The sequence below is a fragment of the Fibroporia radiculosa genome, assembly GCF_000313525.1.
Source record: "Fibroporia radiculosa TFFH 294 genomic supercontigs, scaffold5656, whole genome shotgun sequence".
Lineage (NCBI taxonomy): Eukaryota > Fungi > Basidiomycota > Agaricomycetes > Polyporales > Fibroporiaceae > Fibroporia > Fibroporia radiculosa.
In genome coordinates, this window is record NW_012133425.1 from 46,209 (window position 1) to 73,433 (window position 27,225).

General features: G+C 50.2%; 8 protein-coding genes across 8 annotated transcripts; 4 read left to right on the forward strand and 4 right to left on the reverse strand.

Moving 5' to 3' along the window:
• Positions 1-1,038: 1,038 nt before the first annotated feature.
• On the forward strand, positions 1,039-2,186 carry FIBRA_05921 (uncharacterized protein; the record flags this gene model as incomplete). The annotated part of the gene is made up of 6 exons (XM_012327667.1): positions 1,039-1,104; positions 1,160-1,336; positions 1,397-1,612; positions 1,665-1,886; positions 1,939-2,065; positions 2,119-2,186. The coding sequence occupies 6 exons, from the start codon at positions 1,039-1,041 to the stop codon at positions 2,184-2,186; spliced, it is 876 nt and encodes a 291-aa protein (XP_012183057.1).
• A 66-nt stretch (positions 2,187-2,252) lies between these two features.
• Positions 2,253-4,420, reverse strand: FIBRA_05922 (uncharacterized protein; the record flags this gene model as incomplete). Its single annotated transcript, XM_012327668.1, has 7 exons — positions 2,253-2,551; positions 2,614-3,112; positions 3,169-3,309; positions 3,382-3,563; positions 3,615-3,763; positions 3,830-4,109; positions 4,162-4,420. The coding sequence occupies 7 exons, from the start codon at positions 4,418-4,420 to the stop codon at positions 2,253-2,255; spliced, it is 1,809 nt and encodes a 602-aa protein (XP_012183058.1).
• A 510-nt stretch (positions 4,421-4,930) lies between these two features.
• FIBRA_05923 (uncharacterized protein) lies at positions 4,931-11,550 on the forward strand (the record flags this gene model as incomplete). The annotated part of the gene is made up of 18 exons (XM_012327669.1): positions 4,931-5,235; positions 5,299-5,344; positions 5,397-5,469; positions 5,517-5,744; positions 5,799-5,950; positions 6,006-7,244; positions 7,301-7,735; positions 7,794-7,913; positions 7,969-8,130; positions 8,184-8,294; positions 8,348-8,575; positions 8,630-8,697; positions 8,754-9,110; positions 9,163-9,672; positions 9,724-9,914; positions 9,969-10,830; positions 10,882-11,160; positions 11,214-11,550. 18 exons carry the CDS (start codon positions 4,931-4,933, stop codon positions 11,548-11,550), a joined length of 5,703 nt encoding a protein of 1,900 aa, XP_012183059.1.
• A 235-nt stretch (positions 11,551-11,785) lies between these two features.
• Positions 11,786-14,445, reverse strand: FIBRA_05924 (uncharacterized protein; the record flags this gene model as incomplete). Its single annotated transcript, XM_012327670.1, has 11 exons — positions 11,786-11,971; positions 12,034-12,165; positions 12,227-12,340; positions 12,400-12,678; positions 12,749-13,184; positions 13,248-13,332; positions 13,381-13,527; positions 13,581-13,741; positions 13,790-13,923; positions 13,983-14,143; positions 14,202-14,445. The coding sequence occupies 11 exons, from the start codon at positions 14,443-14,445 to the stop codon at positions 11,786-11,788; spliced, it is 2,079 nt and encodes a 692-aa protein (XP_012183060.1).
• Positions 14,446-14,674: 229 nt separating this feature from the next.
• Positions 14,675-16,504, forward strand: FIBRA_05925 (uncharacterized protein; the record flags this gene model as incomplete). Its single annotated transcript, XM_012327671.1, has 4 exons — positions 14,675-14,815; positions 14,869-15,645; positions 15,707-16,028; positions 16,083-16,504. The coding sequence occupies 4 exons, from the start codon at positions 14,675-14,677 to the stop codon at positions 16,502-16,504; spliced, it is 1,662 nt and encodes a 553-aa protein (XP_012183061.1).
• A 198-nt stretch (positions 16,505-16,702) lies between these two features.
• On the reverse strand, positions 16,703-24,176 carry FIBRA_05926 (uncharacterized protein; the record flags this gene model as incomplete). The annotated part of the gene is made up of 13 exons (XM_012327672.1): positions 16,703-16,783; positions 16,838-16,992; positions 17,048-17,209; positions 17,263-17,353; positions 17,409-17,555; positions 17,603-17,706; positions 17,755-17,925; positions 17,976-18,193; positions 18,245-19,557; positions 19,618-22,576; positions 22,629-23,358; positions 23,410-23,514; positions 23,570-24,176. 13 exons carry the CDS (start codon positions 24,174-24,176, stop codon positions 16,703-16,705), a joined length of 6,843 nt encoding a protein of 2,280 aa, XP_012183062.1.
• Positions 24,177-24,445: 269 nt separating this feature from the next.
• On the forward strand, positions 24,446-25,069 carry FIBRA_05927 (uncharacterized protein; the record flags this gene model as incomplete). The annotated part of the gene is made up of 3 exons (XM_012327673.1): positions 24,446-24,562; positions 24,623-24,772; positions 24,821-25,069. 3 exons carry the CDS (start codon positions 24,446-24,448, stop codon positions 25,067-25,069), a joined length of 516 nt encoding a protein of 171 aa, XP_012183063.1.
• Positions 25,070-25,094: 25 nt separating this feature from the next.
• On the reverse strand, positions 25,095-25,670 carry FIBRA_05928 (uncharacterized protein; the record flags this gene model as incomplete). The annotated part of the gene is made up of 5 exons (XM_012327674.1): positions 25,095-25,112; positions 25,172-25,243; positions 25,296-25,382; positions 25,439-25,559; positions 25,612-25,670. The coding sequence occupies 5 exons, from the start codon at positions 25,668-25,670 to the stop codon at positions 25,095-25,097; spliced, it is 357 nt and encodes a 118-aa protein (XP_012183064.1).
• Positions 25,671-27,225: the final 1,555 nt, after the last annotated feature.

The window sequence follows — 27,225 nt, forward strand, 5'->3', positions numbered from 1 at the left end:
GCTTGGTTGGAAAATCAGACTCGGTACACTTCCCCCGATGGCCACGAGTATGGTGCGTGTGTATTTTGTGCACCTTAAATGTCGATTTTGACGTCTTCTATCTGCCAAGACACCCTTGTCTCGCATTCCGGTGGGTACGAGTGCTTTTTGTATCAAGCCCGTTGACAAGCAAAGTCGGAGTTTGTCCTCTGCAATGTTGATATGTCCGTTTTATTTCCCGTGAACCTGGCGCTCCGTCTATCTAATCTTGTTATCAATACTTCATCATGGTAGATCCGATGCTCCTTCGCGGAGCTCGACGTCCCAGGACGTCAATATATTAGGTGAGCTTCGATACTTCTTCAGGCATTTATTCAGGTTGCCATTTATCTCATGCGATATCGGTATCTCCTGGTCCATGTCTGTCGCTGCTAAATTAATCGTTCACGGTCTCTGCAATCTACTAACTGACGTCATGTCCTTTGCAGCTGTTTCGAATCATGACCGCGTCATCTTGTGCGGCAAAAGAGTAGCAGTTACTCACGACTTGACACTCGTTCCTGCGGTACAATGTATTTATCATTAATAACTTCTTGATGTCTCATGTAGTCATATCATTTATGCCACTCTATGGTTACACTCGTGATCGTCTGGGAGTGGCTTTTGGCCCGTTTTGCTACTCTGAGCTCATATTTTATGCTGTAAACTTGTACTACTGACTGGACTTTGTTGTTTTGCTTGAGAACTTCAAAGACAGGTCTACAAGTTTGAACAGCTGTATGGTTGAAATTGGTGATAATATATGACTTGGTCCCTCAGGCTGAATCACGGGTCAGTGCTGGCGGAAATGGCCATCCACCAGAATGCGAAAATATCATTCTTGTTCGGGTTTTGGCAAAACCATTTTATTCAGAGTGCTATAGTGCCCTACGCAGGAGTAAAACGACCGTATATGTAGCTTGAGCGCCAGCACTGGCGCTTAGTGTACGATGAAGCTTCCGGATTGGGACATCAAACAAGCTTGCCACTGCCAGATTGCGAGAACCAGACTTGGTAGCTATGTCTCTTCGACTTGCGAACCTCAGTCTCAGATACCGTTGGCATGAAGCCATTCTAATACATAAAGTACGTTCGGAGCGCAATAATCGACGTACATCAGATACTAAAGACAGTATTATAGCAATGGCAACGTCAGTTTCAAACTAGCCCACCTGTCCTGGCCAGACGCGAGAAGAAAGTGGCTACTCCAACGAAGAAGCAACTGGCCGCCAAAGCGCGTAAAAAATCACTCAAGACTCGAAAGAGTATTTATGATTCGGAAAAAATGACATTGGAAGACGCCATCGCGGTCCTTCGGGTGAGCGTCAGCACCAGCGATACCTTAATCGCCTTCCTGACTCCCAAGCGGTAAATGCAGGCTGTGGAGGTCGCCGCACCAAATGCCACGTATGAATTGGTCGTTAAGACCGAGATGACTAAAGGAACTACCATTCCGAAAGGTCGCTACAGCTTGCCCCGCGAAGCGAAAGCGCAGACGAAGGACCGCATCCTCGTATTTGCTGAAGGGAAACAGGCAGAGGAAGCCCGGAGCGCGGGGGCGGATATTGTTGGCGGACCAGAGCTTGTTGACGGGGTGCGCCTACTCTGATCCGCATTTCTACTAGGCTAACTGTACGACAACTCAGATCATTAGTGGTCGCCACCAAGCTAGCATGTTTCTCTGCACGCCCGCCCTGATTCGTGCTATCACTCCTAAGCTAGGGCGCGTCCTTGGACCTCGCGGCCTAATGCCGTCTGAGCGGCGTGGCACCGTGACAGATAACATAACTGGATATCTTCGCAAACTGAAGGGTACAAGTGAATGGAAAGGGGACAAAGCGGGGACCATACGGGCACCAGTTGCCAAGGTTCATCTTGATTTTACACCCCATAGGCGTTCGTCTGATCTCTTCTACCTAGATGCATTTCTCTGTCGAAGACGTAATCAGGAATGTCAGGTATTTCCTCGGTGTAGTCAAGCGCGCAACCGGTAACCTCAGGGATCCGAATGCGGAGCAAGACAAAAAGGACACGAACAAGAAGCCCCGTAAGAACCTTACCTTCGTCATCCGCGCGTTCGTTACTCATACTTGAATTCAGCGACTGCCATCACCCGTGTTGTTCTAAGTTCGCGGCAAGGTCCTGGTATACAAATCTCAGATGTGTAGATAGCTCCGACGGAGGATGTCGTGAGTCAAGGGCAAGAGTGGAGATAATGTCATATTGTGGCTAAATTATTCCTCACTCCAACCGCTAGCTACTCGTGAACGCTGCCTCCTTTGTCTTCGTTTTTGCTCTTCTATCTCAGCAGACAACTGGGCATAATCTACGGCCTGGGGATATGCTTTTCTGCGTTTACCGATGTCCTCACCTTTGGCTGGCGTAGTTGCTCCTTTAGCGCGGGATGGCTGATAGCGTTCTTGCGGTGCATTCTTAGGTGCATGAGGAAATATATCACCCCAATTTGACTTTCGGGCATCATAGTACGGTTGCTTCCCCTGTGATTTTGGAACGGTCATTCGCATTATTTTACCTATCATAGAACATTAATGATCAACAATCAATGCTGTGCAATTTATGTCGATACAATATTACCTTCTCTTGTACAGCCATCCAGGATGATGTGGCCACTACGTTTGAGGGGAGGGAATACAAGGCGAGGCCACGAATAAGCTTCGAGACGAAGAGCATCTTCCACTTGTGTTTCCGGCCACTTCTTTATTGGCTGTGCTCTTGTGGGTGCGTGCGGTTCCGCTGTTAAGAGTTCCACACTAGAGTCTGACGCAGACAAAGGCACCTCAGTGGTGTGCCTCTGCTCATGGTCAATGATGAGCTCTTGCACCGGTGTCTGCTTGGAAGCCAATTTTGCAATCTCACGTTTACCAACGTCACCAATCCGGCCGACTTTGGTTCCAGGCGGAATCGGCCTACTACCTCTTCTAATGACGACGTAAGAATACCCAGTATCTTCATGTCCGACACCAGAATTTTTTGTTTTTCGAACAAATTTAGGTCGTTGGAGTCTCTGGGAAAATCCACAAACTAATTTGCTTGCACCTGGGTGGTAGAGAGGACATGAACCATCATGAGGGCACTGTGAAGCATGTCAGCTTGGGCTTCCCTAATTCTATCACAATGAACAGGATTTACGGGCGCGACGACATGACAGCCTCTGACATGCCATGATTCTGTTTCAGGGTCCTCCAGTTCCTTTCGACCCATACGCAACAAGAAGTCTCGAGCTTCTGCAATGGCTTCGAACCCAGAGGTAGAGCTATGATCAATCAAGACCTGCATACAATAATTCGATAATTCATTAGTAATCAATATGTAAGCAGTGTTCAAGGGAAAAGTGCTACTGACCATTACACCTGCACCACTCTCCCACATCCCCTTGACGAGCGTCTTTCTGGCCAGGGAAGTGGATAATGAAGACAGCATGAATGCGGATAAACCAATGACATCCTCTCCATTTGACCGAGAAATCTTGTCATCGTCGTGGAATGACTTTTGCCATGAAAGACTTAGTCCAGATGGGTTGACATCTATAATGAGTTGACATCCAATGGCAAGACTTGAGCTAACAATATGCAAACCTTTCACCAAATTCTTCCCAATGTTGATAAGACCATCTCGTTTATCAATGCCAAGGTATTCTGAAACGGTGCTTTCCGCAAGCTGTGCATCATCGCTATCTGGATGGGCTTGTTGATGTAGTTGATCACGGAACGAGTGTGATGTTGCCCTGTGGCCAGTATCATCGATAGGAATATACATATGCAACAAATGGCAGTTGGTAAGAATGACGTACCACAAGCCTGCACCTGTCCCGCAACCCCAATCAATGACTCGTTTGATTTTCCACTCAGGTCCAAGCCTTCGTTTGGCGTGATCTAAAACAGCAAAAATAGCGGCATAGTGAGATGGGAGGGCAACAGAAGCAAAGGCGGTCCCGTCTCGCTCAGCATGACGGCCTGCTTGTTTGCGCGACTTGTACTGAACTTTATAAGAAGTGTCCCAATCCTCGCCATTGCCTTTATCGTGCATGAAAAGGCGTGTGGCATCGGAGCGCAGAGCATGCTTATCCGAATCTGCGTGAGACTTTCACTCAGAAATGACCACATGCGGGAATTATTCACGCACCAGCTATGAGGCGAGTGATAGCGGTCTGCAACTCAAAAGGTAAAACGACTGCACCGATGCGCTGACTGCCAAACAGGGCTGCAGGAGATTTTCGCCCTTCCCTATCATCGAAATGTTCTTCCTGCTCTTCTAATTCTTCAGGTTCTATATCACCGTCTTGAGTGGATGAATCAGAGGGATACACCTCTAATTCTCGATGTGTCCTGGCATGCGGATTGTCCGCTGTCGTGTGTCTAGACTTTTGACGCAAAAGGGACATATCAACGTCTTTCAATAATGTTTGAAATGATGGATCGAGGTCCAATGGAGCATTGGGTTGATGGGCAGAGGCGACAGCATTTGCAGAAAAGTTGGCATTGTCGACATACCGACGGAGAGCAACTCCCAGTGATTTACGACAGGTGGATCGCCACATGTGTCTGTCGTCAGACTCGGAAGGAACAAATGCGAGAACCACCCTAGTAAAGGCGTATAGTTTCTAGTGGTATCTCTTCCTTGCTTATGAGCCAATGAAATCAGGGAGGAACGAAACACCAAAGAGCGACTCAAGCAAGGCGAAGATATACCAAGCTACGAACTTCGATCGAACTGTCGTGTCTTCAATTGGAGAACACGTGACTGCTGTGTCGAATTGAGCCCATTCAACTTGTTCTCCACTAGTATGCTGTTACTTGCAGACTTTGATGATATGCAGAGAAACATCGTAATATAAATGGTATAAAGCAAAAAACCAAAAAAAAAAAAAAAGAGTACATACTGGAATTGCGCCATGTACGCCAGGTATATATTTGAACCTTTACAATTCAAGAACCACTCAGGTGGCGGAGGACGGGCGCTCAATGCGATACAGATACATCCATATTACGTAATAAAACTTCTCCTTACCGTTGAGCATGACTTGCTCAACCTCGTTGTCATCGAAGGCGACGACCGCACCAGTTCTTACTCCCTAGTTTCATATCCTAGATTCCAACTTCGCTTGCATTTCCGCCCGTCCTATAACTTACAGACTGGCGCACTACGCACGAACTTAGCATGCAAAGGGAGCACGTCCGCAGGGGTTTCTCTATATACGTATCTTCTAGGTCCTTGCTGTTCGCGAACTCTTTTGCTAATAGTGTGAATCGTCTCTACTAGTCATCAAAAGGTGGTTCTGGAGATTGATTTCTCCGGAAGTCTCTGGGTAAGCTCGCACTGGCAAGGACCATGCCCGGGTGGTCTTATGATTGTGGCAGGGTTACACGGAAATCACGGTAGTACCGACCAGCAAAGATCTCAAAACCCTCCATCTCCACTCCAGACAATGCGGTAAGCATTTAAATTATGACTAGTAACTTCGCTGATCAGGTCTTCAGCCATCCATTCAGTGACTGTGGCCTCACATCATGCGGACTTCGTCCACCATGACCCACTTGCGAATTTAAGCATCTCCAACCCGCATGACTGTCACTATCATCCGGAGCTGAAACGAAAAGTATACTCCGCCCTGGCAGAAGGTGACGAGGGCGAGCTCTCCATTGCTATCCCTAAGGAGGTTTCATTGAGACAATCGGGACATGCTGCTATGGGTATTGTCAGCGAAGGTTCGTTTGAATTATGAGTAAATGGCCAAATGTTCTGATCGGATTGACGTCTAGCCGCAACGCCTGAGCCCCAGACACCAGGACCGATGGCGCAACCTATTCTTTCTATCCCTGAGTTCGTGCCCATCATTGTGAATATTGTATATAGTGTCCGGAAGCCCGTAGACGGCATTCAATTTGTCTTGCCGACAGATGCCTGTCCATACGTGAGTCAGCGTTCTATCTGCGGTGTTGAGCACTGGTATTCATCTATATTATTAGCGTGTGCCGCATGTGTATACAACCCCATCGTCTTCGGATGCTGCCCGTTGTTGGGTGCCATGCATCGACAATATGTGGGAAAAGTGTACGTGGGAGTTCGAGTTCGTCGTCCCAAGATACCTCGAGCAACGAGATTCAGCGCTTGAGGACGATGACGAGCCACGAGAAGGAGAAAATCCAACTGTGGTCATCTGCAGTGGTGAACTCGTGGAGCAAGTAGCGCATCCATATAACTCAAGCAAGTCCATATTCTTGTTTTCACAAAGCACCCTCACTTCAGTACAGCACATTGCGTTTGCGGCTGGTCCGTTTCACGTCCACTCAATCCCAGCGGATCTAAGCGCGGCGGAGGACGCATCAGGAACGTTGCAGCCGTTGATGCATGCGTTCTGCCTTCCTGGACATGAAGCGCTACTACTATACTCGGTCTCATTCATGCGCTCAGCTATGAGCTTCTATTCCACAGAGTTTGGGTCATATCCATTCGGATCGCATAAACTGATATTCGTGGACGAGATGCCTACCCAACGTTTCGATAGCGCCACCTTATCGCTTTTGTCGGTGGACCTTTTGCACGGTGACGATGCGATCGACCAAGTCTTCGAAACCCGGCATTGTTTGAGCCATGCGCTCGCCTCTCAATGGATCGGTATAAACATTCAACAAAAGACGTGGTCAGATACTTGGCTTGTGAACGGGCTGGGACTATACATCACTGGCTTATTCATTCGTAAGCTCTTAGGCAACAACGAGTATCGTTTTCGCCTCAAGAAGGACATGGAGCGCGTGCTGGAACTGGATAACGGGTCGATGCCTCCCATCTGCCAGCCACAAGTGATGGAACCACCGGATGCAGCCACGCTCCCTTTCGTCAACCTGAAGGCAGCTCTCGTTCTACACATCCTGGATCGCCGCCTGGGCAAATCTGGAACGTCTCTCGGACTATCGCGCGTCTTGCCTAAAGTTTTCTTGTCTGCGATCAGTGGTGAAATGCCTAATAACGCGATATCCACACATTCATTTCTCAGGACTTGCCGAAAAGTAAGTGGTATCGATCCGCGTTCATTTGCGGAACAGTGGATATATGGCAGTGGATGTCCTACTTTTGGGTTTTCTGCCACGTTTAATCGAAAGAAGATGGCGGTGGAGATCTCAATGCGTCAGGAAGCACCCGCATACAAAGCACACGAGAACAATGAAATCACGAGGACTTTGATGAAGCCTGTACCATTCTTCGAGGTAGGCTGAGTAGTGACAGTGATATTATCTCAAAGTTGCTTACTTGGACTTATCAGGGACAAATGACGATTCGAATACACGAGGCTGATGGGACACCATATGAACACGTGCTGGATATCCGTAGCCCGTTTAAACGTTACGAAGTTCCATTCAATACGAAGTATAAACGTGTACGACGGAACACGAAACGATATCTTGCGCGGCAAGCGGCCGCTCAGGCAGCTGCAGAGGGAGATGCTGAGGCTGCAGCTGCGATGGACATGGTGGACATGGGCTTCGGACTGGAAATATGGGAGAAAGAGAAGGAACGTGAGAACTGGAAGGTAGCGGACTGGACAGAGGAAGATGAGCAGAACATGGCCGGTCAAACATACGAATGGATACGCATTGACGCGGATTTCGAGTGGATCGCGGGTATCGCTTTCGATCAAAAGGACTACATGTGGGTCTCGCAACTGCAGCGCGACAGAGATGTTGTTGCGCAGTATGAGGTATGTTCCTATATTTACTTGTCAGCCTCAAGATTATTCTGAAGAATGGCTATGATAGGCTATCTTAGTTCTGTCGAAGTCGCCCAATGCGATCATTTCTAGCACGCTCACCAAGACCGTCTTGGTCTCTAATTACTATTTCCGGATTCGATGTGAGGCTGCTCAAGCTCTTGTCAGCGTAAGTCTAGCACAATTCGTCATGTCTACGCCGCTCATTGTTGTGCCTTTTTAAGTGTGGAATACAACGGCTAGAGTGGCTGGGACTCTTCCATCTGTTTAAACTCTTTCTCCGATATTGTTACGAGCCAGAAGATCCCAATCCCGACTTATTCAGCCATACTTATGTACCAAGACCTAACGACTTCAGCGACCTGACGGAGTATTATGTCCGCAAGGTACGTTCTACGCAACTGGTAGTGCTAATACATCTCAACTCGACGTTTTGTAGAGCTTGCTGAGGGCCATTGCTCGGGTCCGCTTTGAGAATGGCAAAACACCACCGATTATCCGGCAGTTCTTAATCGACCAGCTGCGATACAATGACAATACCGCCAATCCAGTATGTTAAGCGAGCGCAGTGATTAATTGACGTTTGCTAATGATATGTTGCAGTATTCGGATGCGTTATACATTTGTACTATCATCTCGGCTTTGGCGACCGCCACGATATCTGTTGTTCCGCCCGAACGCGGGGAGTTCATCGCGACGGATTCTCAGCCGGTTCAAGACAGTCAAGATGCCGATTTGCTGAGGCAGGCTCTGGCTGAAGTTGATAGGTATCGCAGTATGGATAGGCTGATACCAACCTATCACAACGTCGTCACAGTTGCAGTTATTGAAGTGAGTCATCTGAATGTTTGGTAACAATGCACATGGGCTGAATATTATAATTAGTTCTACTTAATGTTGAGCATGGGTGGGCTAATCCCGCATGACGCACGCACGTTTTTTCCTTTGACTCGGTGCGTGACTCATTCATGAAATCTAATGCATGTATTCATTGTACGGAACATCTAAGGGAGGGCAATTACACTCAAGTGCGCATAGCTGCCTTTGATCATCTATTCCTTACCAGGTGGTATACCCCAAAGGTTATGCGCTATGTCCTTGCGGTCATGGCAAATGATCCATCTCGTGTGGTCCGGAGACATGTCGCGCAGAATGCTTGCCTAAGTCTTGCGTTACTGCTCACCATGGGCGAGATGAAGACAGTGAAAGAGACTGAGTCGTTGCTTATCGAGGAAGATGGCACCGTTGCTGAGAAGGCAAAGGAAAGCAAGAAGAGTGACATTGATGTTATGATCAAAGCCTTCAGGAAGGATAGAGAATTGGGCAAGAACGAAGTCACAAGAGAACTTTTGATGCCCATAGTGCTGTGAGTGATACAATTTCTACATACGGTACCGCTCTTTAACCATATTCTTCAGTGCTCCAGATACCGATCTTGAGGTCCGCTGGTGCTTACTGAAGCTTGCGGATCTACTCATCCGTGGCTCAGAAGAGGCTCCCCCCAAAGTTACTATTCACCTCCCACCAACGCCAATTACAGAGGTCGCTCCCCCAATACCTTCTGTCAAGGTTCCATTCAAGTCCCGGCCGTTAATCAGAAGTGGCGCTCCTCCCACTAAGGCAGCTTCAACACCTGGGAAACTCAAACTACTACCTAGTACTATACAGGGCGATGTCCCTGCAAGGACACCGAGTACCACGCCTGTTGTGATGCGTCGTGAAGGTTTCCCCGTGCCCAAGGTATCTGTGCCAAAGAAGGTACCTATTATGGAGAAGAAGAAGCCTCAGAACGTCCCAAAAGCTCAATCGGGCGGTATGAGCTTGAATGATCTCCGGGCCTGCAGGAATGCTCTCAAGAAGCTCCAAACTCACAAGCGCGCTGTTGTGTTTTTGCAACCGGTGGACCCAGTGCGAGATCACGCGCCAAAGTACGCTTTTGTTTTAATCCATGTTTCTCCCAGCACCTAAATATATTGCAGTTATTTTGATGTTATCAAGAATCCCATGGATCTCAGTACAATGAGTGCGAAACTCGAACAAGGGAAATACAACGACCGGTTTGCCTTTGAAGCAGATTTTCATATGATCATCGGCAACGCGAAACTATATAACCTTTCGGGCAGCTACGTTCATAACGAAGCATTGGCGCTTGAATCCTTTTTCGAGAAACGTATGCCTGACTATTTCTCGATACGAATGAAAATGAAGCTCATGTTATCTTCAGAATGGGTGCGCATCAACAAAACCCTCGAGGCCGCTGATCGGTCCGCGCAGCCACGAGTCATGAACATACCTCCGGTGGAGCCTACCGTCGTGCGGCCGGCCGTCCCCAAGTCTCCTGTTGTCCCTCTCGTCCCTCCTATAGTTGCTTCTGCTCATTCCGCGAAACCTTCGATTAAGCTGAAGGTTGGTGGCGCATCCAATGGAACTCCGGTCGCTCTCAAGCTCGTACCTAAGCTCAAAGCCAAGAAGCCCCAGGAGCGCATTCTTTCTGCGACTCCGCTTCCCGACCAATCGACAATTATTGACGATGGTTCTGCTGATTTATTAGAGGAGGTGATTGCTATGGAACGAGAACGCAAACACCGTGTTTCTACGTCAGCCGAGAAGGATAAGCATGCACCGCCGAAGTTCGTGATCGGCAAACGCAAGAAACCTGCAGATGAACCAACTGAGGATGAGATTCTGGCCCTCGCGACACCTCCCAAGAAAGAGCGGCCTACAGCTCCTGCGCCTGTAGCTGGTCCATCTACTCCAGCGGTGCCTCCTACCCACAGGAATTCAAGTGCAACAGCTATGCCTCGTAACGGGGTCACTACTCAGAAGAATAAGGAGAAATTGACCAAACCAGCCCCTGTTCTCATGCCTGAAATTTCTGCTGCCCCTGCTCCGCGTCCGTCCGTCAAAGGCAAGGAGAAGGAGGTACCTCCCCCTACATCCACACCATCCAAGGCAAAGAGGTCGCACTCTCAGACGACGTCCATCAACGAGAAGAAGTGTAGAGAGATCTTGAAAGTCTTGACCAAGCTACCTGATGCGCGCATTTTCCTGAAACCCGTTGATCCCGTATTGGATGGGTGTCCGACGTAAGTGAGGTTCCACCCATCTCATTAGCTAGTACTCACGTCTTGATACAGATACTACGATGAAATTAAAGAGCCAATGGACTTCGCTACCATGTCCACCAAACTTAGCGAGGGCGCTTATACGACTATGGAAGGTTTCGCTAAGGATATTGAGCTCATTTTCGGTAATTGTCGAAAATTCAATCCACCTACCACTTATCCAGTCACTTGTGCGGATGGAGTTGAGCGGATATTCAAGAAGGAGTGGAGTAAACTCATGGAGAAGAAATTAGCATGGAATGAGAAGCGGAGTCTGCAGAGCGTGATGACCAGACTGGTTACCGACCCAATGTAAGTGCTTCATGTTTGAGTCCCGGTATTATATTGATATATACTTTACAAAGCTCCTTCGTCTTCCGTGAACCGGTGGACCCGATAGCTCTAGGTATCCCGACATATTTTGACGTCATTCCCCGCAAAGACGCACGCGATCTTCGTACGATTAGACAGAAGCTGGACGCAGACAAGTACGATTCGACCGAGGCATGGGAAGCAGACATGGAACTCATGATCGATAATGCCATTCACTTCAACGGGGCAGATTCCGAGGTCGGTCAGATTGCTATGCTTGTGAGAAATAGGTACAAGGAGATGTCATCGAGTGCCAAGACACCGGTGGCGAAGAGGAAGGGCAGCGACAAGGGAACCCCCCAACCCACCAAGAAAATCAAGTTGGGATGATCCGTGTATCATACTGCAGGCTGCAGCTCACTGTATACCTTTTGGATCTGTTGATTGCATATTACAGCGTTATAGTTCTCTCGGATGAGTGTACTTAGATTATAATGGACAGCTTTTCACGACTATCTCGGAATAAGAATCGAAGCAAGGCAAACATTGTACATCATATGACTGAGATCCATAAAACACTAACTAGGCAGCGACAGCATTGCGTTACAATTTGACAGCCGAGACTTCAAACAATATCCATGGGCTCTTCCCTCGATTCTGGTGGCTCGACGGTACCAGAAGACATAGTATACTCAGAGGGCGCGGCGGAATGGTATGGAGATGTAGGCGGTGAGTTGGGGTCCGACACCCGCGCCACTACTTCGGGAGGAAGACGAGAGAGGAAGGCCTGGTTATTATACTTCACGTCGTTCTGCATGACATTTAGGGGAGGGGCTGAGCGCATATACAGCGTTTCAGAACGATAAGTCAGACCTTAATGTTGTCAGGCCATGCAATTTGCAAGCTCTCCTCCTCTTCTGTGAGTGCGCGACTATAAATGAGGAAGAATGGCCCTGCTCCGAGATGCAGGCCTACAGGGTCGGTTAGTACAGTTTCCTCAGAGACCTGAAGAAATAAGGCGGCCATGTCAATAGACTCTGCGATGATGAGGGTCATACAAGCCTACCTGATTGACGATGTAGTCTAGGGTCTTCCACCATATGTGCTTCTGCTTGACGTAGGAATACACGTGGCTGCGACCATACAAGCCGTCATGGGCTAGGACGACGCGGAGATCATACTAAAATGAGTGGCTTCATGAGCGGCATACGCGACCAGGAAATTGCAGCACGATCTTACTCTATGCTGTTGCAACTCGGGGCAGTCAAACATACTTGTGACTTGGTCCTTCAAATGTGCAACGCTGGCATCCATGGCTGCACTTAATTCAGGGTTATAGATTTTGCCAGACACCGTTGCAGACCCACTTTGCAGCTCGTTCTCAATGCGCACTAAGGCCTTGCGAAGTTTTTGGGCTGTATCGTGTAACTCCGCTTTACGCTGGGGATCACTATTGTCTTCAGCAACAGTTTCGTAGTAGCGCAATGATGACCGAAGATCCGCAAGCGTGTCCCTGTCCTACAGGCAACAAGAAGTTTGTGGAACACTCCATCAGTCGAGATGCGGTGCGTATTAGAGTGAGTCGTACGTTGTATCTCACCAAGGCATCCTTCTTCGCGACAAGTTCGTCGATTTGTGCAAGCAGTTCGCGTTGCTTCCCCCTCTTCTCATTTGCCAGTTCCAAGTTACTCTTCATGAATTGATCCAAGTACACGTGTTTTGGGTACCCAAACGTCGTCCGGTCAGTTCTGCCGCCCTTTCCCACTGATGAAGTATATGTCGGCGGCGCGTTATCCCGTACAATCTGGAACGCGACGACTTCGGATGATTCAAAAATGACCTGCTGTCTCGAAGGATCAGGATTAAGGTCGGTAAGACCGAGCTCTCCGGAAAGACAGGAAATGAGATCATTTGTGTCTTCTGCTCCTCGGACGTCGACCTTCACTATTGAAAGATCAAATTTTGGATCAATAGGCGCATGGGAAAGATCCGCATTGCTGAAGCCATATCGAAAATGGAACAGCCTGCAGGCGAAAATGTTTTAATCAGTCCCAACTCATATCACGGGCGAAAAGTGTCGGACAAACCTTTGCATGGAAAGCTCTGGATTAGCGGCAGCAACATCCTGCTGCAACATATTCTCCGCAGTCCATGCCAATCTGTTATAGAAATCTGGCGAGAGTCGTTACACTAATCTCGCTAAACCGGTAAAGAACATACTGTATGCAATGTCCCCCGGGCGCTCCGCTGGCGTGCTCCAATGCTCCGCGTTCATTGCAGCAAGAAGTTCGTCGACGTTTAGCTCACTCATCAGCGCGACGTCCATGTTGGCAAACATCTCGAGAAGAGACCAGATTACAAGTTCTGCTGCAGAGTTTGCGCCCTTACTTTTTACTTCTGGAATAGATAATTCGACGCACCTGGGCCGCCAGTCGGCGGGCTTATATCATCATTTTCTTGAGACTCACTCGTCGGGCGCCATTGGGCTATAGCATAACGCACTTGCGGAACGTGGAATAATCCGTGTAAAATGAGCCCCGCATGAGCGAGGGACGAATTGGTCGAACGAAGAGCAATCGGCCTGCCGACAATGATGATATAATACATACAGTATAGTCAGTTCGCTTACTGCTCGTCTTTTCTGACCCTTTGCTCCAGAGGGATATCCTCATACGCCTCTTCCGAATAGTTATAAGTGAGACTTGCTGCTATTGCTTGACTGAGGGAGTGGTCGTCCTGAGAAATTCCAGTCCCCACTTCCACCTAAATTATTCCAATATTAGGGCTTTCAAGAAGCGAATAAAACAATAAGACTAAAGCACATTCGACGGAACAACAGCCCAGTTTGGGTCCGGAGCTCTGTCGCTTGGCCCGAATTTGGGAGCATGGTCCTCAAGCGAGGCCCGCAAGGCGCGCGACAACTCATGGTCATCATCGTCCGCAGTAAGGTCGATGACGGGTGATGAGTTTTCAGGTTTCGAGGCTCATGAGTCGCTCAGCCTCTGTTATGATGTCAAATCGGTACAGAGCAATGAACTCACGAGGTGGCGTCTGTGGCCTGGATCGCTTCGAGCTCACTTCCGCAGTCTCCAGCTGCTGAATCTCGTTAGTCAAGCCCCCGTCGAAAATGGCGGCCGCAGCCTTTTCGACATCGCCAAAGTGTTTGCGGAGTAGCTTGAGGGCGACATCAGACGTGATACCGCCGCCCATGAGAGTCATCAGAGTGTCTACATCGGCCTGCTCCTTGGGTGTGGGGGAGGATGATTGAGATGCTCGGTGCTCCATGAGGAATTGAAACGGTCCTCGGAATGAGCTAGTGAGAATTCAAAGCAATCAAAATATCCCGAGTCAGTGGACCTGGCCTTGCGGTCGTTGTGCTCTGTGGATAACTTCCAGAGGTTGTACAGCTCGCCCGACATCAATGTAACGGGAGCGTACTGGTGAAAAAATCGCACGTGGCTCCAGATCCGCAATCGTATACTCGTCTGAGTATTTCTTCCTCCCTACTTCGACAATGCCTCCCAAATCTATCTTTCGACAGTCCGGCGCACAACACTTCCAGCTGGTCCATCGCTCTCAGCGAGATCCATTGATCCATGATCCGGAGGCCAGCACACATGTCTTGAAGGCATTCGAGCGCGGTAATGCCGCAAAGGTGTTTTTGATAATCGCTTGCACGCCAACATGTTTAACGGCCTAGACACATAGGGAAAGTCAAGGGCAGAGCTCGAACGAGTACTTTCGCCCTCCGATCTCGCTCACGACGCCGAGCGAGCAAATATCGGCGAGGCGGCATTATACGGTGTCTACTATGACGATACAACCTATGACTACATGCAACACTTGCGGCCGGTCGGTGTGCAGGAAGATGGCGTCGACAGCATACTTATCGAGGCTCCGTCGAAGCCTGCAGGGAAGGGAAAATCAAAACAATCCATTACATTAGTCGACCTACCTCCGGAAGTACTTCCATCCACCTCCGAACTCCCGCGAAATTACGAATCGAATATTCCGTCGTCGATAGCGGGTTTTCAGCCAGACTTAGACCCTCATTTACGTCAGGCACTGCAGGCACTGGAGGATGATGCGTTCGTGGACGACGATCTAGACGACGACTTCTTCGGAGAATTGGTGGCGGAGGGCGAGTTGCCCCTAGATGCCCACCTCGAATTTGAGTTTCGTGAGGATGGGTTTGAATATGAATCATCCAACGGCCGGACAGAGAGTGCAGCAGACAAAGATGATGAGGGCTGGGAAGCACGTTTCGCGCGATTTAAACAAGCACAGAAGGTGACGTCCTCAGAGAGCTCTGACGTAGATGCATATTCGGAAGGAGAGGACACTGTCGGTACATTGCCTCGGCTGCCAGTAATTGGAGGCAAGCGAAGACGTAAAGGCTCGTCGGATGCCTCGGGATATAGTATGAGCAGCTCATCAATGTTCCGTAACGAGGGATTGACTACACTTGATGAGAAGTTTGACAAGGTAATTAGTCTGGTGTCCTTTTTGAAGTCACGGACCTCTCAACGTGAATATCTTCACACAGATTCAAAAGGAGTATGACTCGGACTCCGACCCTGATGGGAACGATGCATCTGAAGCTTCTGACGAAGCACCTGAGCTAATTACCTCCCGCGAGGATTTCGACACCATTATGAATGAATTTCTCGACAACTATGAGATTCTAGGTGGGAAAATGCGCCCAATACTCGCAGGCGAGACTGCTACAGACAAACTCGATACCATGCGAAAAGCTCTTGGCGCGGTGCACCTTCGTGATTTAGGCGAAGACAGCGAGGAGGAGGATATTTTGATGCCCTCAGACGTTGACGCCAAGAAGGATAGGTGGGACTGTGAAACAATATTGAGTGCGTGACTGGTCTTTATGAGTTTCAGGCGCGCATTGACTGTCAAGGATTCAGCGACCTACAGTAATCTTGAGAATCATCCTCGGCTGATCAGAGCCCGTCAAGAGAAACCTGTACCCAAAATCCGGCTCGACCCCAAGACAGGGCTTCCTGTAATTGAGGGAAAATCACACCCTCAGGCAAAGAGCTCAGATACCGCATCGGACTCTGACATGGAGGATGGATGCCGTGCGTATTTCGGATTTTACTTTGTGTTATCGAAAGCCAACTGCCGCTATGCAGCTACGAGAGTGACGATTATCCGATCCAAAAATGAGTCGAAGGAGGACAAGAAGGCACGCAAGCAAGCTGTTAAAGCCGAGCGACAGTCACGGCGCCTTGACAAGAAAGCAACGAAGGAGCAGTTCAGCGCGGAGGCGAAGAGGCACAACATAACACTTGCTCACAGGGAGAGGATGAAACCAAGAAAGCTGTGATGTATTTTACATGCGTGTCATAGATATCTTACGGGTATCGCCGGAAGATTACAATTGTACGGGGTATATGCGGCGGTCTACATGCAAACGGATTGAACAAGTGCAAGGTGCGGAAGTCTGGATGCCGTTGTAATGTAACATTGAAAGGAAACCACCTGGATTAAGGTGATACGGTGAGAGAATAGGTATGTGCGATGTTCACCAGTCGGGCCACAAATCTGAAAGGGAGTTCCCTTCGTCTTCTGGGGCATCGCGCTGCTTCATCCATCTGTCAGGTACCTGGGCGAGAACATACGAATACTGAAGACAACAATGACTAATGCAGATACTTACCAGAGGAAGATAGCGTTCCATTGCACTGAGAAACCGCTGTCGATACTGCTTCGGGCCTATGATAGTCGGTTCCCCTCTATTCGGTCCACCCAAGAAGGTAGTATCTTTTACCCAGCTTTCCAATTTCTTGTCCCAGGTATACGTGCGGATGTAATCTGCACCAACTTTATGAGGCAATTTCACACTCATGAGATGGTGTATGAGGCTCACCGACTATACCAACTACGAGCTCGTTCTTCATGCTGTCAACGCCGACAACGAGCGAATAGTCCATGACGTTGATATCGGCAAGGAATTTGCTGTCATTGAACAAGGCACCGCGTAAAATTCGCTTTGAATGCTCGCGTAAGTAGAATGGGGCCAAATGAGCGGCTAAAGAGGACTGATAGGTTGAATTATGCGAATATGTCGACGCGACCACATACTTTCAACCAAATTTTCATCGAGCAATACTTCGTTTTCTCGTCCCGTGGACTGCACGTGGCGGTTTCGAGTGGATCCTTTGAGATCGTATATCTAGATGAAGACATGTTAATCCATTCTGCACAGAGGACATAAAGTAGACAAATACCTTGGAGAATCGACGGTCGTAAAATAGATTCTCCATAACAAGCAAATTCATTTGCATCGGTTTCGACCTGCTCGAACCCTGGTGCTTGTGAGTCTTCTTGGAGGTAATCTTAAAACAGCCAAAAATTTTGGCAAGAAGGGTAGGCCGCTACAAGAACATCAGCTACATTGTGGCATGATGAAAGGATGGCGTACATTGGCTGTCACTGCCGACGACATATAATCGAAATATGCCGGCGCGAATGTCTCCATTGCCTGTAGCTCAGCTCTAGATAGCTCCTTGGCGATGAAGCGGTCATCTGCAGAGAGCGTCAAAAGTGTCACAAACAAGAAGGAGAGAAACATACCCAAAGTCTTCAAGAAAGCTGAGCCAGACTTGCCTCCGCTAGCATCCCACTTCACACATCTCGCCAGGGACTCGATCATGCTTCTTTCACAGTCGTAAGTTCGTCGGAGTGCATCGAACTGTTCGGGGTACAGAACGGTACAGCTGATGGTCAGGCCACCGCTCTCAAAATCTCCATGAGGTATTAGCTGGCACCACCGACGATCAATGACAATTACCCACAGATAGCCCAGGGCAACTTGGAAGATGGGACACGAAGGTCTTCGGTCGGATCAGCTCCATCAGAGCTATCTACATTCACTACGCCCCATGTAGAAGTGGACTCGGCAATAGACCGATCGTCTGGCATAAATGCCTCCCCGCCGTCAGTAATTTTCGGCTCTCGGGCCTGTCGTTTCTCAAATCGAGATTGCGCTAACATGTCTCGATATTGAGGGGAACTAACAGGACAATATGAGTTACCACTATGTAATTGGGTCACGGAGACTCACTTCAAAGCCAAGGCAATGATGGATGTCGGCTCATCCGTTCTAACAACCATAGATGAATTACGGAAGATGTGCTCTGGATCCGCCATGGGATCATCAGCATCTTGTTCTGTTCGAGGGCGTAGTTGCGGAGCCTGGGGCCAAAAGCCGGATAATGCCTTCAGAATGGAATGACGCTCGGTACCTGCGGGTCCCATATCAAGCTCTGGAGGTAAAGCCAACGGCGCTGTTTCATTCGCCATCGCGGTTACGATTGGGGACTGATGAAGTGAAGGTGAGGGTTCGGGCGTAGCCCTCAGAACAGCAGTGACAGGCTGCTCCTGATTGAATCCAGTATTTTCCGCTGGAGGGACTGCTACGGGTGAAACCACTTCAGACGGCTTGTTTTTCTGATCGACTTCGTGCGGGGCCTGAGAGGGTTTGGGAGATTCGGTGCGTTCTTGCTTTGTTTTCTTTACTATCTCGTCGTCGTCATCGCCTTCGTCATCGGCCTCGCTGGAGTCCGAGCTTTCCGATTCGTCCATGATAGCGTCCTTGATACTTTCAAGGACTTCCACCCTAGCGCGAGCTGAGGCAACTGGACGTGGGCGTCTTCCACGGATGACAGCGTAGCGACGGTTGGCACGCTCATTATCTTTGCTTATTCGTTCAAAGTGCTTAGTGATGTTAGAGACTTTTCCATTAGGTCCTGTTTGCCTCCTCAACGTGCTTTTTGGCCCGGAACTGCTGGTAGGTCGAGTGGATGGAGCCTTCTCCGCGGGAAGTCCACGCGCTGTTCCTTTTCCTTTCTTCCGATTACCAACGATGACAGAATTTGACCTTGTGAGCGGGGGAGAAGACATCACCGCTTTCGATGAGCTGTCCGTGCCGAGCTGTGTCATAGAAGACCGTTTATCAGGAGAAGTTCTGCGTGACGGCGCGCGAGAGTCGACAGACGATGCTATTGGACCTGGAATACGACTGCTATAGGGAGTGGCTCCTAAAGGCCTCCTATGGGTGAGGTAACGGGGTGCGATATTTGCTGCGTAGCCAGACTCAAAGTCAGATACCGAGGACTTACGGTTAACGAATTGGCGTCGGCCCTTTGTTCGTGTCCGTGGAGGGATCTCGCTCGGGGCATCGTGTTCACCCTCGGAGACCGGCACAGCAGGAGGGAATGCGGTTTTTGTAAGTTCCTCGACTCCCTGAGCTGGTAGAAAATCTTGATACTTCTTGACAAGTTCCGCGACGCTGGGGTAATTAAGTGAACGTCTGGGTAACCTTGATATAGGTTGCGCCACCTGTTCCACTTGTCCCTGCTCACTGTCATCACCAACCTGATGCGTATGTGGACGTCAGTCATATATCATTTCAACACGAGCACGAAGATTTTTCACCTTATGCGGCGACGTAGGAACCTCAACCGCCAGAGAATTCCGGCGTCCGGCGCCAATGGTGGAGTCGCTCTCTGGATCTGACTTGGGTGAGATTTCGATGGCTTCCACTGGCACAAGAACATCCCCCTTCTGCGGCTGAACCGATCCCGCGGGTGGGATAATGTCAGTGGATTCACTTTTCTCAGCGAGGGATTCCGTTTCTGACGCGTCCGAGGCCGAAGATCTCGACGTGAAAGAGTCTCCTGTTACGCGTCGCATTGTCATTGTAATAGGTCCAGATGTATTGTCTTCCGTCTCCGAGGCATTCTGCTGAACCTCCAGCGTAGAGTAATACTCGGATCGCCGAGGAAACATTGCTCGCATCGAATTAAACGCAGAGGGCTTTCGACTGTTACGATCCAGGAACTGTGTCATCCTAGGTTTCGGCAGCCTGTCAAAGTCCTGTTGCCAAGCGACAATCTTGTCTTGCCTATAAGCTCGCACTTGGTTCAATGCAAGAGTGTCGGTTGAAGGGGTGTCTTGGTATATTTTGTTGATCAACTTTGCAATGTCCTGTTTCTCCCATTCGGCCTTCATGATCAAATGGTTGATCTGCGCTGTGAGTCGACCATCAGCCTCTTCGTCGCCAATGGCCGCGTCAATATTGATGAGCTTGAGGTCACCAACCAGAGCGGCATACCACTGCTCGTTTCGCATGTGTAGTCGCTCAAAATCATTGTTCCTAATCTCCAGCTGGGTCTCCGGGCGGACCCGGATGCGCATGGGCGGATACACAACTTCGTGTAAGACGATAGGTTCCGCTTGGAAACGTACAGTCATCCCTTTGATAGCAAAGTACCTAATGTGAGACTGGTATATGTTATGCTGGCATCCGGCGCCTTGTACGAGCTGGACGTCGGCAGGATAGAAATGGAGTTCAAGGAATTTGGCAAAAGAGTATCTTTGCATCTCCGGAGACACAGGAATGAAGGGAGTAGCAGAACCACAAGTTCTGCAGACGCTCCATGTAATAATAGCATCCGGAGCATAGGGATAGTAACCGGCCTTGCTGATAATTTGACCATCCCATTGCTCAACTGCGACTATGAGACGCGATTCGTTGTGGGTATACACCTTACAATGGCGCGCAAGAGGTTCGTTGCAGCTCTTGTTCTCGCAAATCGCCTTTGGATCCAGAAACTTCACCAGGGTATCCATGACAGCCTTTTCGATGAATTGTCCCAGTGTGCAGTCATTTTCCCCGTAGAAGGTCATGTACTTCGAGGCCGGAGGCAAACATGCGCGATGGAGGCCAGGTTCCGTCATAGGCAAGGTAGCTTCCCACAGACTTATGCACTGATATTTCTCTACATCAAAGTCGTCCTTATTCTTCCGAAGATACCATTCCCATATCCGGCGCTGTTCGGCGTGCTGCCATTGAACATAGCTCACTCGGCTTTCAAGTTTGATGTCTTCGACCGTTTTCATCTGAACGGGAAGCTCTTCTGCGGGTGTATAAGGAACAGGGGAATGGGACACGAAACTCGATCCCATCGGAGCAAGATCAAAGTAACCAGGACGATCTGCGGATGGGGGAGTTTCGTCTTGCACAGGTGTATGTGGAAGATCTGGGATCGGAAGAGACTCAATCTGCGCGGCAATATCGTCTGGGTCAGCCGACGCCAATGGTCCCATTGTTGCCTGGGTAACAGTCTCCTCTTGCTGGTGCTGCGGAGAACTCCTCTCTTCTTGCCGTATAACCTCGTCTTCCCACTCTCGTTTAACACGAATCAGCTGGTCATCAAGCTCCTTCATACGACGCACAGGGTGTGGAGGAGGGAAGCGTAGTGTGGCCGAAACAGATATGAAAGTCTTCTCATACGGCTCCAACGATTCTTGGATACGCCGCGACAGACGTATGTGCTCCGCATCCTCGTTCGGAAGATCTTCTACATTTGTGTCATTCGGTATACCGTTTGGAGTGGTCTCCTCAATGTCATCCAAAGGCTGAGAGACGGAACGTTGCAGACTCAAGAAATTGATTGACGGCGGCGTAGACCCACTGGGGCCTGACATAAACGCTGCGGGACTAGAAGAATGTGTAGATGGCGTGGCCTCAGCTGTCAGAGCCGGCAACGTGATCACCGAGTCTTTCCACAAATGCGTTTCAAGCCTGAGATTCCGCACGATGAATGCAAGGAATCGTGTCACTTTCTTTATGCGTCTGAGCGTCTCAATGTCTCCGCCCCTAAGCACAATAGTGCAGCCCATCTCCGCATTGCAGCCTTCGAAACGCATATATGTCTTGCGCCGACCAGGAATGAGAGGATGGTCGAATGTCTGTATGCGGAAGCGCGTACAGTGCCCAAGACGAGGCTCGAGCGCAAGCTTGTCCATGGATGAGAAGACATCCCCCTGCGTTATACGAGCGACAAATTGTATTGCAGATGGCTTCACCGTTCTGGCAACTGCGATCTTGTGCTTCGCTAGAGCATCGAGGGCCAATCTCGAAACGGACTTCTCGGCCAATACGACATGCGGTCGAAGCGCGGCGATACGAGTGGCCAGATTGCCTAAGTAATCCTTCTCCTGTCGCAGGATCTGCCCGAAGTGCATATACTGCCCCTCCACACGATGGAACTCAAGAGGGAAGGTGACCAGCATTACTCGAGGGTTACGCTGTATCCGAAGCATCTGCTTGTGTGCCACGTTCTTCGTGATAACCGCACCATCGACATACTCCGAATCTTTGGGCGCACCGCCAGGTATCTTCTTGATCTTGACGTACCGTCGGACATCCATGTCGGCCCCTTGTCGCTGGGGATGAGCAGTGAATGTCAATTCACGGGCTATGCGGAGGCTGAGTTTCAATAATGTCTCCTCCCACTCCCCAATGTTAGGAATCTGCTCCGCAGAGAGCATCTGCCGCAACATGATCCGCAGGTGAAACATGGAGATTAGATTCAGCTCTTGAGCATATCTGTATTCCGAATTAGCAGTGGCGAATCATTAGTATGGAAAATATTACTGACGCTGTGCTCTCTCTCCTAGTTCTCCATCCGGGCTCTCCAGTACCGAAGCTCTCATTCAGCCGGCTCTGCACGCGACTCCGGATGAAAGGCGTCGCGATGTCAAAATCGGCGTAAGAATTGAACCGTGATCGAAGCATTCCTGGACTCTCAAAGGGATATGCCTGGTCAGGGGAACTCATCGGGAATTGCACAGAGCTCATGGATACATCCACAGAGATGGGCACCGTCACAGGGAAATCAATAGGAGTCTGGACTCCAGGCCCGGAGGGCGAGTTCTCGTTGCTGAACTTGTCAGATAAAGATAGAGGATCCTTATCTTCGTCTGTGAACGTCCTACGGAATGGGGCAGGATTGTCACGAATCCATGCTTTGGCATCGTCTGTAGGAGTAAACGGCTCGAATCCACTGACACTCTCAATGGAACCGTACTTCCTGGTCTCCGCTATTGAGAACAGATTGAAAGGCTCATCCATACGTCCGAACAATTGCGACGCAGCAAAGGGCGATTGAGGGTGATGACCAAGGGCAAACGAGAATGAGTCGGAACCAAGTTGGTGCGCCGCGAAAGGCGAGGTCATGTTGGAATTGATAGAACGCCTGTCGTCGTCGTCATCGTCATCGCCCTTGGCCAGCTTATCGAGGCAGAGGTTGCAGACCCGTACCATGCCATCGTGACCAAACCGTGCCCCTTTGATGATATTCGAAGCACAACGAGAACAGAAAATCTGGCCTGCGTGAAACTATTGTAGGACGGCTACTAGCAAAAAAAGACGGCACATACCACAAATTCTACAGTGGTGCTTTCTACGCCATGCCGTGAACACGCTCTTACAATCATAGCACTCCTTGCAGAGCTCGTCGTCCATCCAGTAGTCGCGGGACAGACCTACAAAACATCTAAGTAATAGCACAGGACGCTGCAGCTCCGTAGTTCAACACACCTTCGCCTCGGATTCTCCGAATCACCTTGGATACCGAAGCCGATCTCCTGATACTACCAGCTGCGGTCTTAATGCTCCGCGCGTCGGCATCCTGTATGGGGAACCCTGGGATGGCAGTACCATATATGCCCCCGTCAGGCGTATCCGGCGCATAGAAAGACCCTCCTCGAGACGGTGATCGCTCATAGTCAACGCCATACGACGGTATCTCGGACACAACGGGGGTCAAAGAGACCAGTGGGGGGGCAGGATTGGATACAGCAACGTTCAAGCGATTTATGGAGGATTTGCTAGATTGACTGGAGCCATTGTGAACCAGCGATGGTCTTCGCTGGTCGGTAGGCTGTCCGTTCTGATGGGAGGACGCGTTTCCGGTGCTGCTAGAGGCCACGGCAGAGGACAGGGGAGCGGCCAAGGTGTTCTTTACCTTGGAGAGGAGCGACGTAACCAGCGCATACGATGACTGGTCATGTTCGTCCTCCTCCGAGAATGGATTGAAGGAAGTCAGGCTTGTCACATCGTCGACAACCTTGGTGCTGCTGCGCGACCTCGAAGAGAGCTCACTGCTATGGGCGACGCTAGAAGTTGTCGCCTTTGGGGATTCCATGAATGGGTTACTGCCCAGTGTTGACTATTTTATGTCCAGCATGGGAGCACGGGCGGAAGACACTGGCACAGACGCAGCAGGGCAGGCTATTCGGGGTGTACATGACCGAAGCGGTGTGCTGGATCGAGATTGGCGCGCAGCATCCACCAACCGTGGCCACTAAACGCGGCGTTGGACTTCAGAGTTGCGTTGTTCTGCTGTTTCTCAGCGACGTCTTCGAATTACTGGCCTGATATAACGCATATTTAGAAATAAATCCCGACTCCGAGATGGCATCAGACTCTCAATCCACCGCTCCGACATCTGTACCCCCCGCGGACATCGACCCCATCTGGACTTCAAGTCGTACCGCGCGGCAAATATATGCTCTCGGAGAAGTAGAGAAGGTAGGAAATGTCTTCTTTTGGGGGGAATACCAAAATCAGACTGAGCACTACAACGAACAGGATATCAGCCGGCTGCTCTCGCTAGCCGCCTCGTCCATCTCTCTCTTGACCCTGCCTCAAACGGATGGCCCGGACGATGGTCTGCCACAAGGCGGGGAGCGATCTGAGCAATTTGTGTTGGAAGTGAGCGAGTACTTTGAGCGCCTCGACGTGAGTGCTGGGTAGACCTGAACATCCGTCGCTGAAGCACCTGTCCAGAGCATCCACATTGCAATCCGTTCTTCGTTAGCACACATCCGCCAGTCGCGAATCGCGCCCTCTGCCATAAATGCGCCTCCGCCCGGGTTTGTGCCGCCGTCGCTTGGCGTTGGAATTCCTTCAGGCGGGAATGAGTATAGCAAGGGCAGCCGGGGTCTGCAGGAGGAAAGGGTGGAGCGAGATGCGTGGCAGGCCATTCTTGATGCTCTCGTTCGTTTGAAGGAGGCAAGGGCAGTGGAGGCGGAATGAAACGGATTTCAGGCGCAAGGGTGATCTACGACGTGGTATATTTCTGCGCTACAATACAGGTACGGGGTGATCTTCTTGTACTTGTCACCATCAGACACTAACCTCCTCAAGAGCCTCCTCTGCCTGCATCAAGGCTTCATCTTCCGCTAGCGCAGAATCCTGCTTCGCGAAGACCTGGATGGTGGTTAGGAGTTGTGCTTGAGGGTGAGACTACAACAGGGCTCACAACAACATCGCGCAGATCCTGCACGGCCTTCCCAAGACGAGTGGCAGCATCCGCGATCATCCTCTGATTTTCATCCAGCATGCGCCTCTGAGTGACCATATACGATGAGAGGGCAAACTTTTAAACTAGCGTGTCACACTCACTGCATTCTTGACGTCCCAATCGTCTGGGTCTGTAGTATTGGCAATTAACCTGTCGAGCTTTCTCTTCTGGTCCTCTTCTTCCTTCTGGTAGGACTTGTGCTCCTTGAAGAGTCTGCGAATCCTGTCAGGGACGACCAGTGCTGGATAAAAACAAACACAGAAAGTCTGCGGACCGTTTGCAAGAACCCGACTTGATCTTCAGCTGACGACGAGTGGCTGCAGTATCGCTCATTGTTGTGATGGTGATATGGTGTCTGACAAGTAACCTGATGGTATCGAGATGTCGTGAAAGCTGAGAGGAGGAATCGACGCGGAGCCAAGCGCCGCCGTCGTCATATTGTCGATCGGACGTGGATCTCGTTCCAGCCGTCTTGAAACACATCATGCGGCACGTTTATTGGGTCCATACGAACTACAGTAACGTTCAGCCGGACTGAAGAGACGCAGAACACAACGGTTTGAATCACGCAGTAATTATAACTGCACAGGAACACCCCCCTGGGATCCATATCTGAGTATCTCAGTACGGCCATCTTTATTTGTCTGTAAAACACACGCGTGGCAGAGGCTTCAAAGTTCAATCAAATTGTACTCAAACATTTGCATCAGAACGTGCAGGGGTCATGAGGAACATTGACAAGCTAACTCGAGCTGCGAGGCAAGTACGTACATGCGGCAACAGCGACGTAGTAGTAGTACCTAGACTAACTAAAGCACTGAGGGAGCACGGAGCGCGGGATGACGATTCCAGGGCATAAGTGGGGCATACGAAGCGAGGATAGTGCAAGAACAATGATCACGTCAAGTCTGCGGTCGGTCTGCGCTGTACTCAGACCCGCAAGCAGGCTGAGCGACGCACGAGCGGACGGACAGACGTACACAATACTGACCACAACTTCAACACACGGTACGACGCTGACATCCAAGACTGACCCTCACTGCACTCAATCTCACCGATGGGCACGAACTAGCATGCGCGCGTGGGAGATGCGAGGCGGGAGGAGAAAATCTGAATGAATGAGCGGGGCCGCAGCGAAGGCGATTGTAGAGCGGACGGATCAAAGCTGCACAACTTCGTCGACGAGATCCCCATCTTCGCCATGTCTTCCTAGCTGGCTTGGTTGGCAATACGTCGCGTGGCCTGCCAGAACAGCATGTCGAATGGATGCGCACAACGACTAGCGCGCAGAGAAGCTTGTCGAGAGAGCCAATAGCCAAAGACAGGGAAAGACAGCGGATGATGGGGATGGATCAGAGACTCAGCGTGAACGATGGCGTTGATCAGGCGCCACAGACCAGCGAGCCAGTGTTGTAGGGTGGCATATGGCACGGGGAAGGGAGCTCGTAAAGGGAACGTGAATCTGAATCCGAGGTTGACGATCGTTCAAGGCAAGGGTAGGGTGTCGAGATGACAGTCAGGCATCCACGGCCAGTGTATCGGCACACAGCTTGACGAGGCACGTAACCGCAACTAAGCGGTCGTCGCCGTCAGGCAAGCATGTGTAGGGCGGGACTTGGGTGAGCGAGCAGGAGGGGACAAGCGACACTAAAATAGTCAAGAATGTGCGCGCGGGGAGCGAGGCACTACACGTCACCACCGAGGGACGGTGCGCCTCGAGCTGTCTTCCGCGGTCTTGCGTCAGTGTCGTGTCGCGCCTTCGCATCAAGCCAACCATGGCGCCTTCTGCATGGGGATATGAGTGTGGGTCTCTAGAGCGGCACGGCCGCTTTACAACCCAGGAGGCCAAATGAACTTGAGGTGTCACGGACGTGGGGGGGGGGGGGGC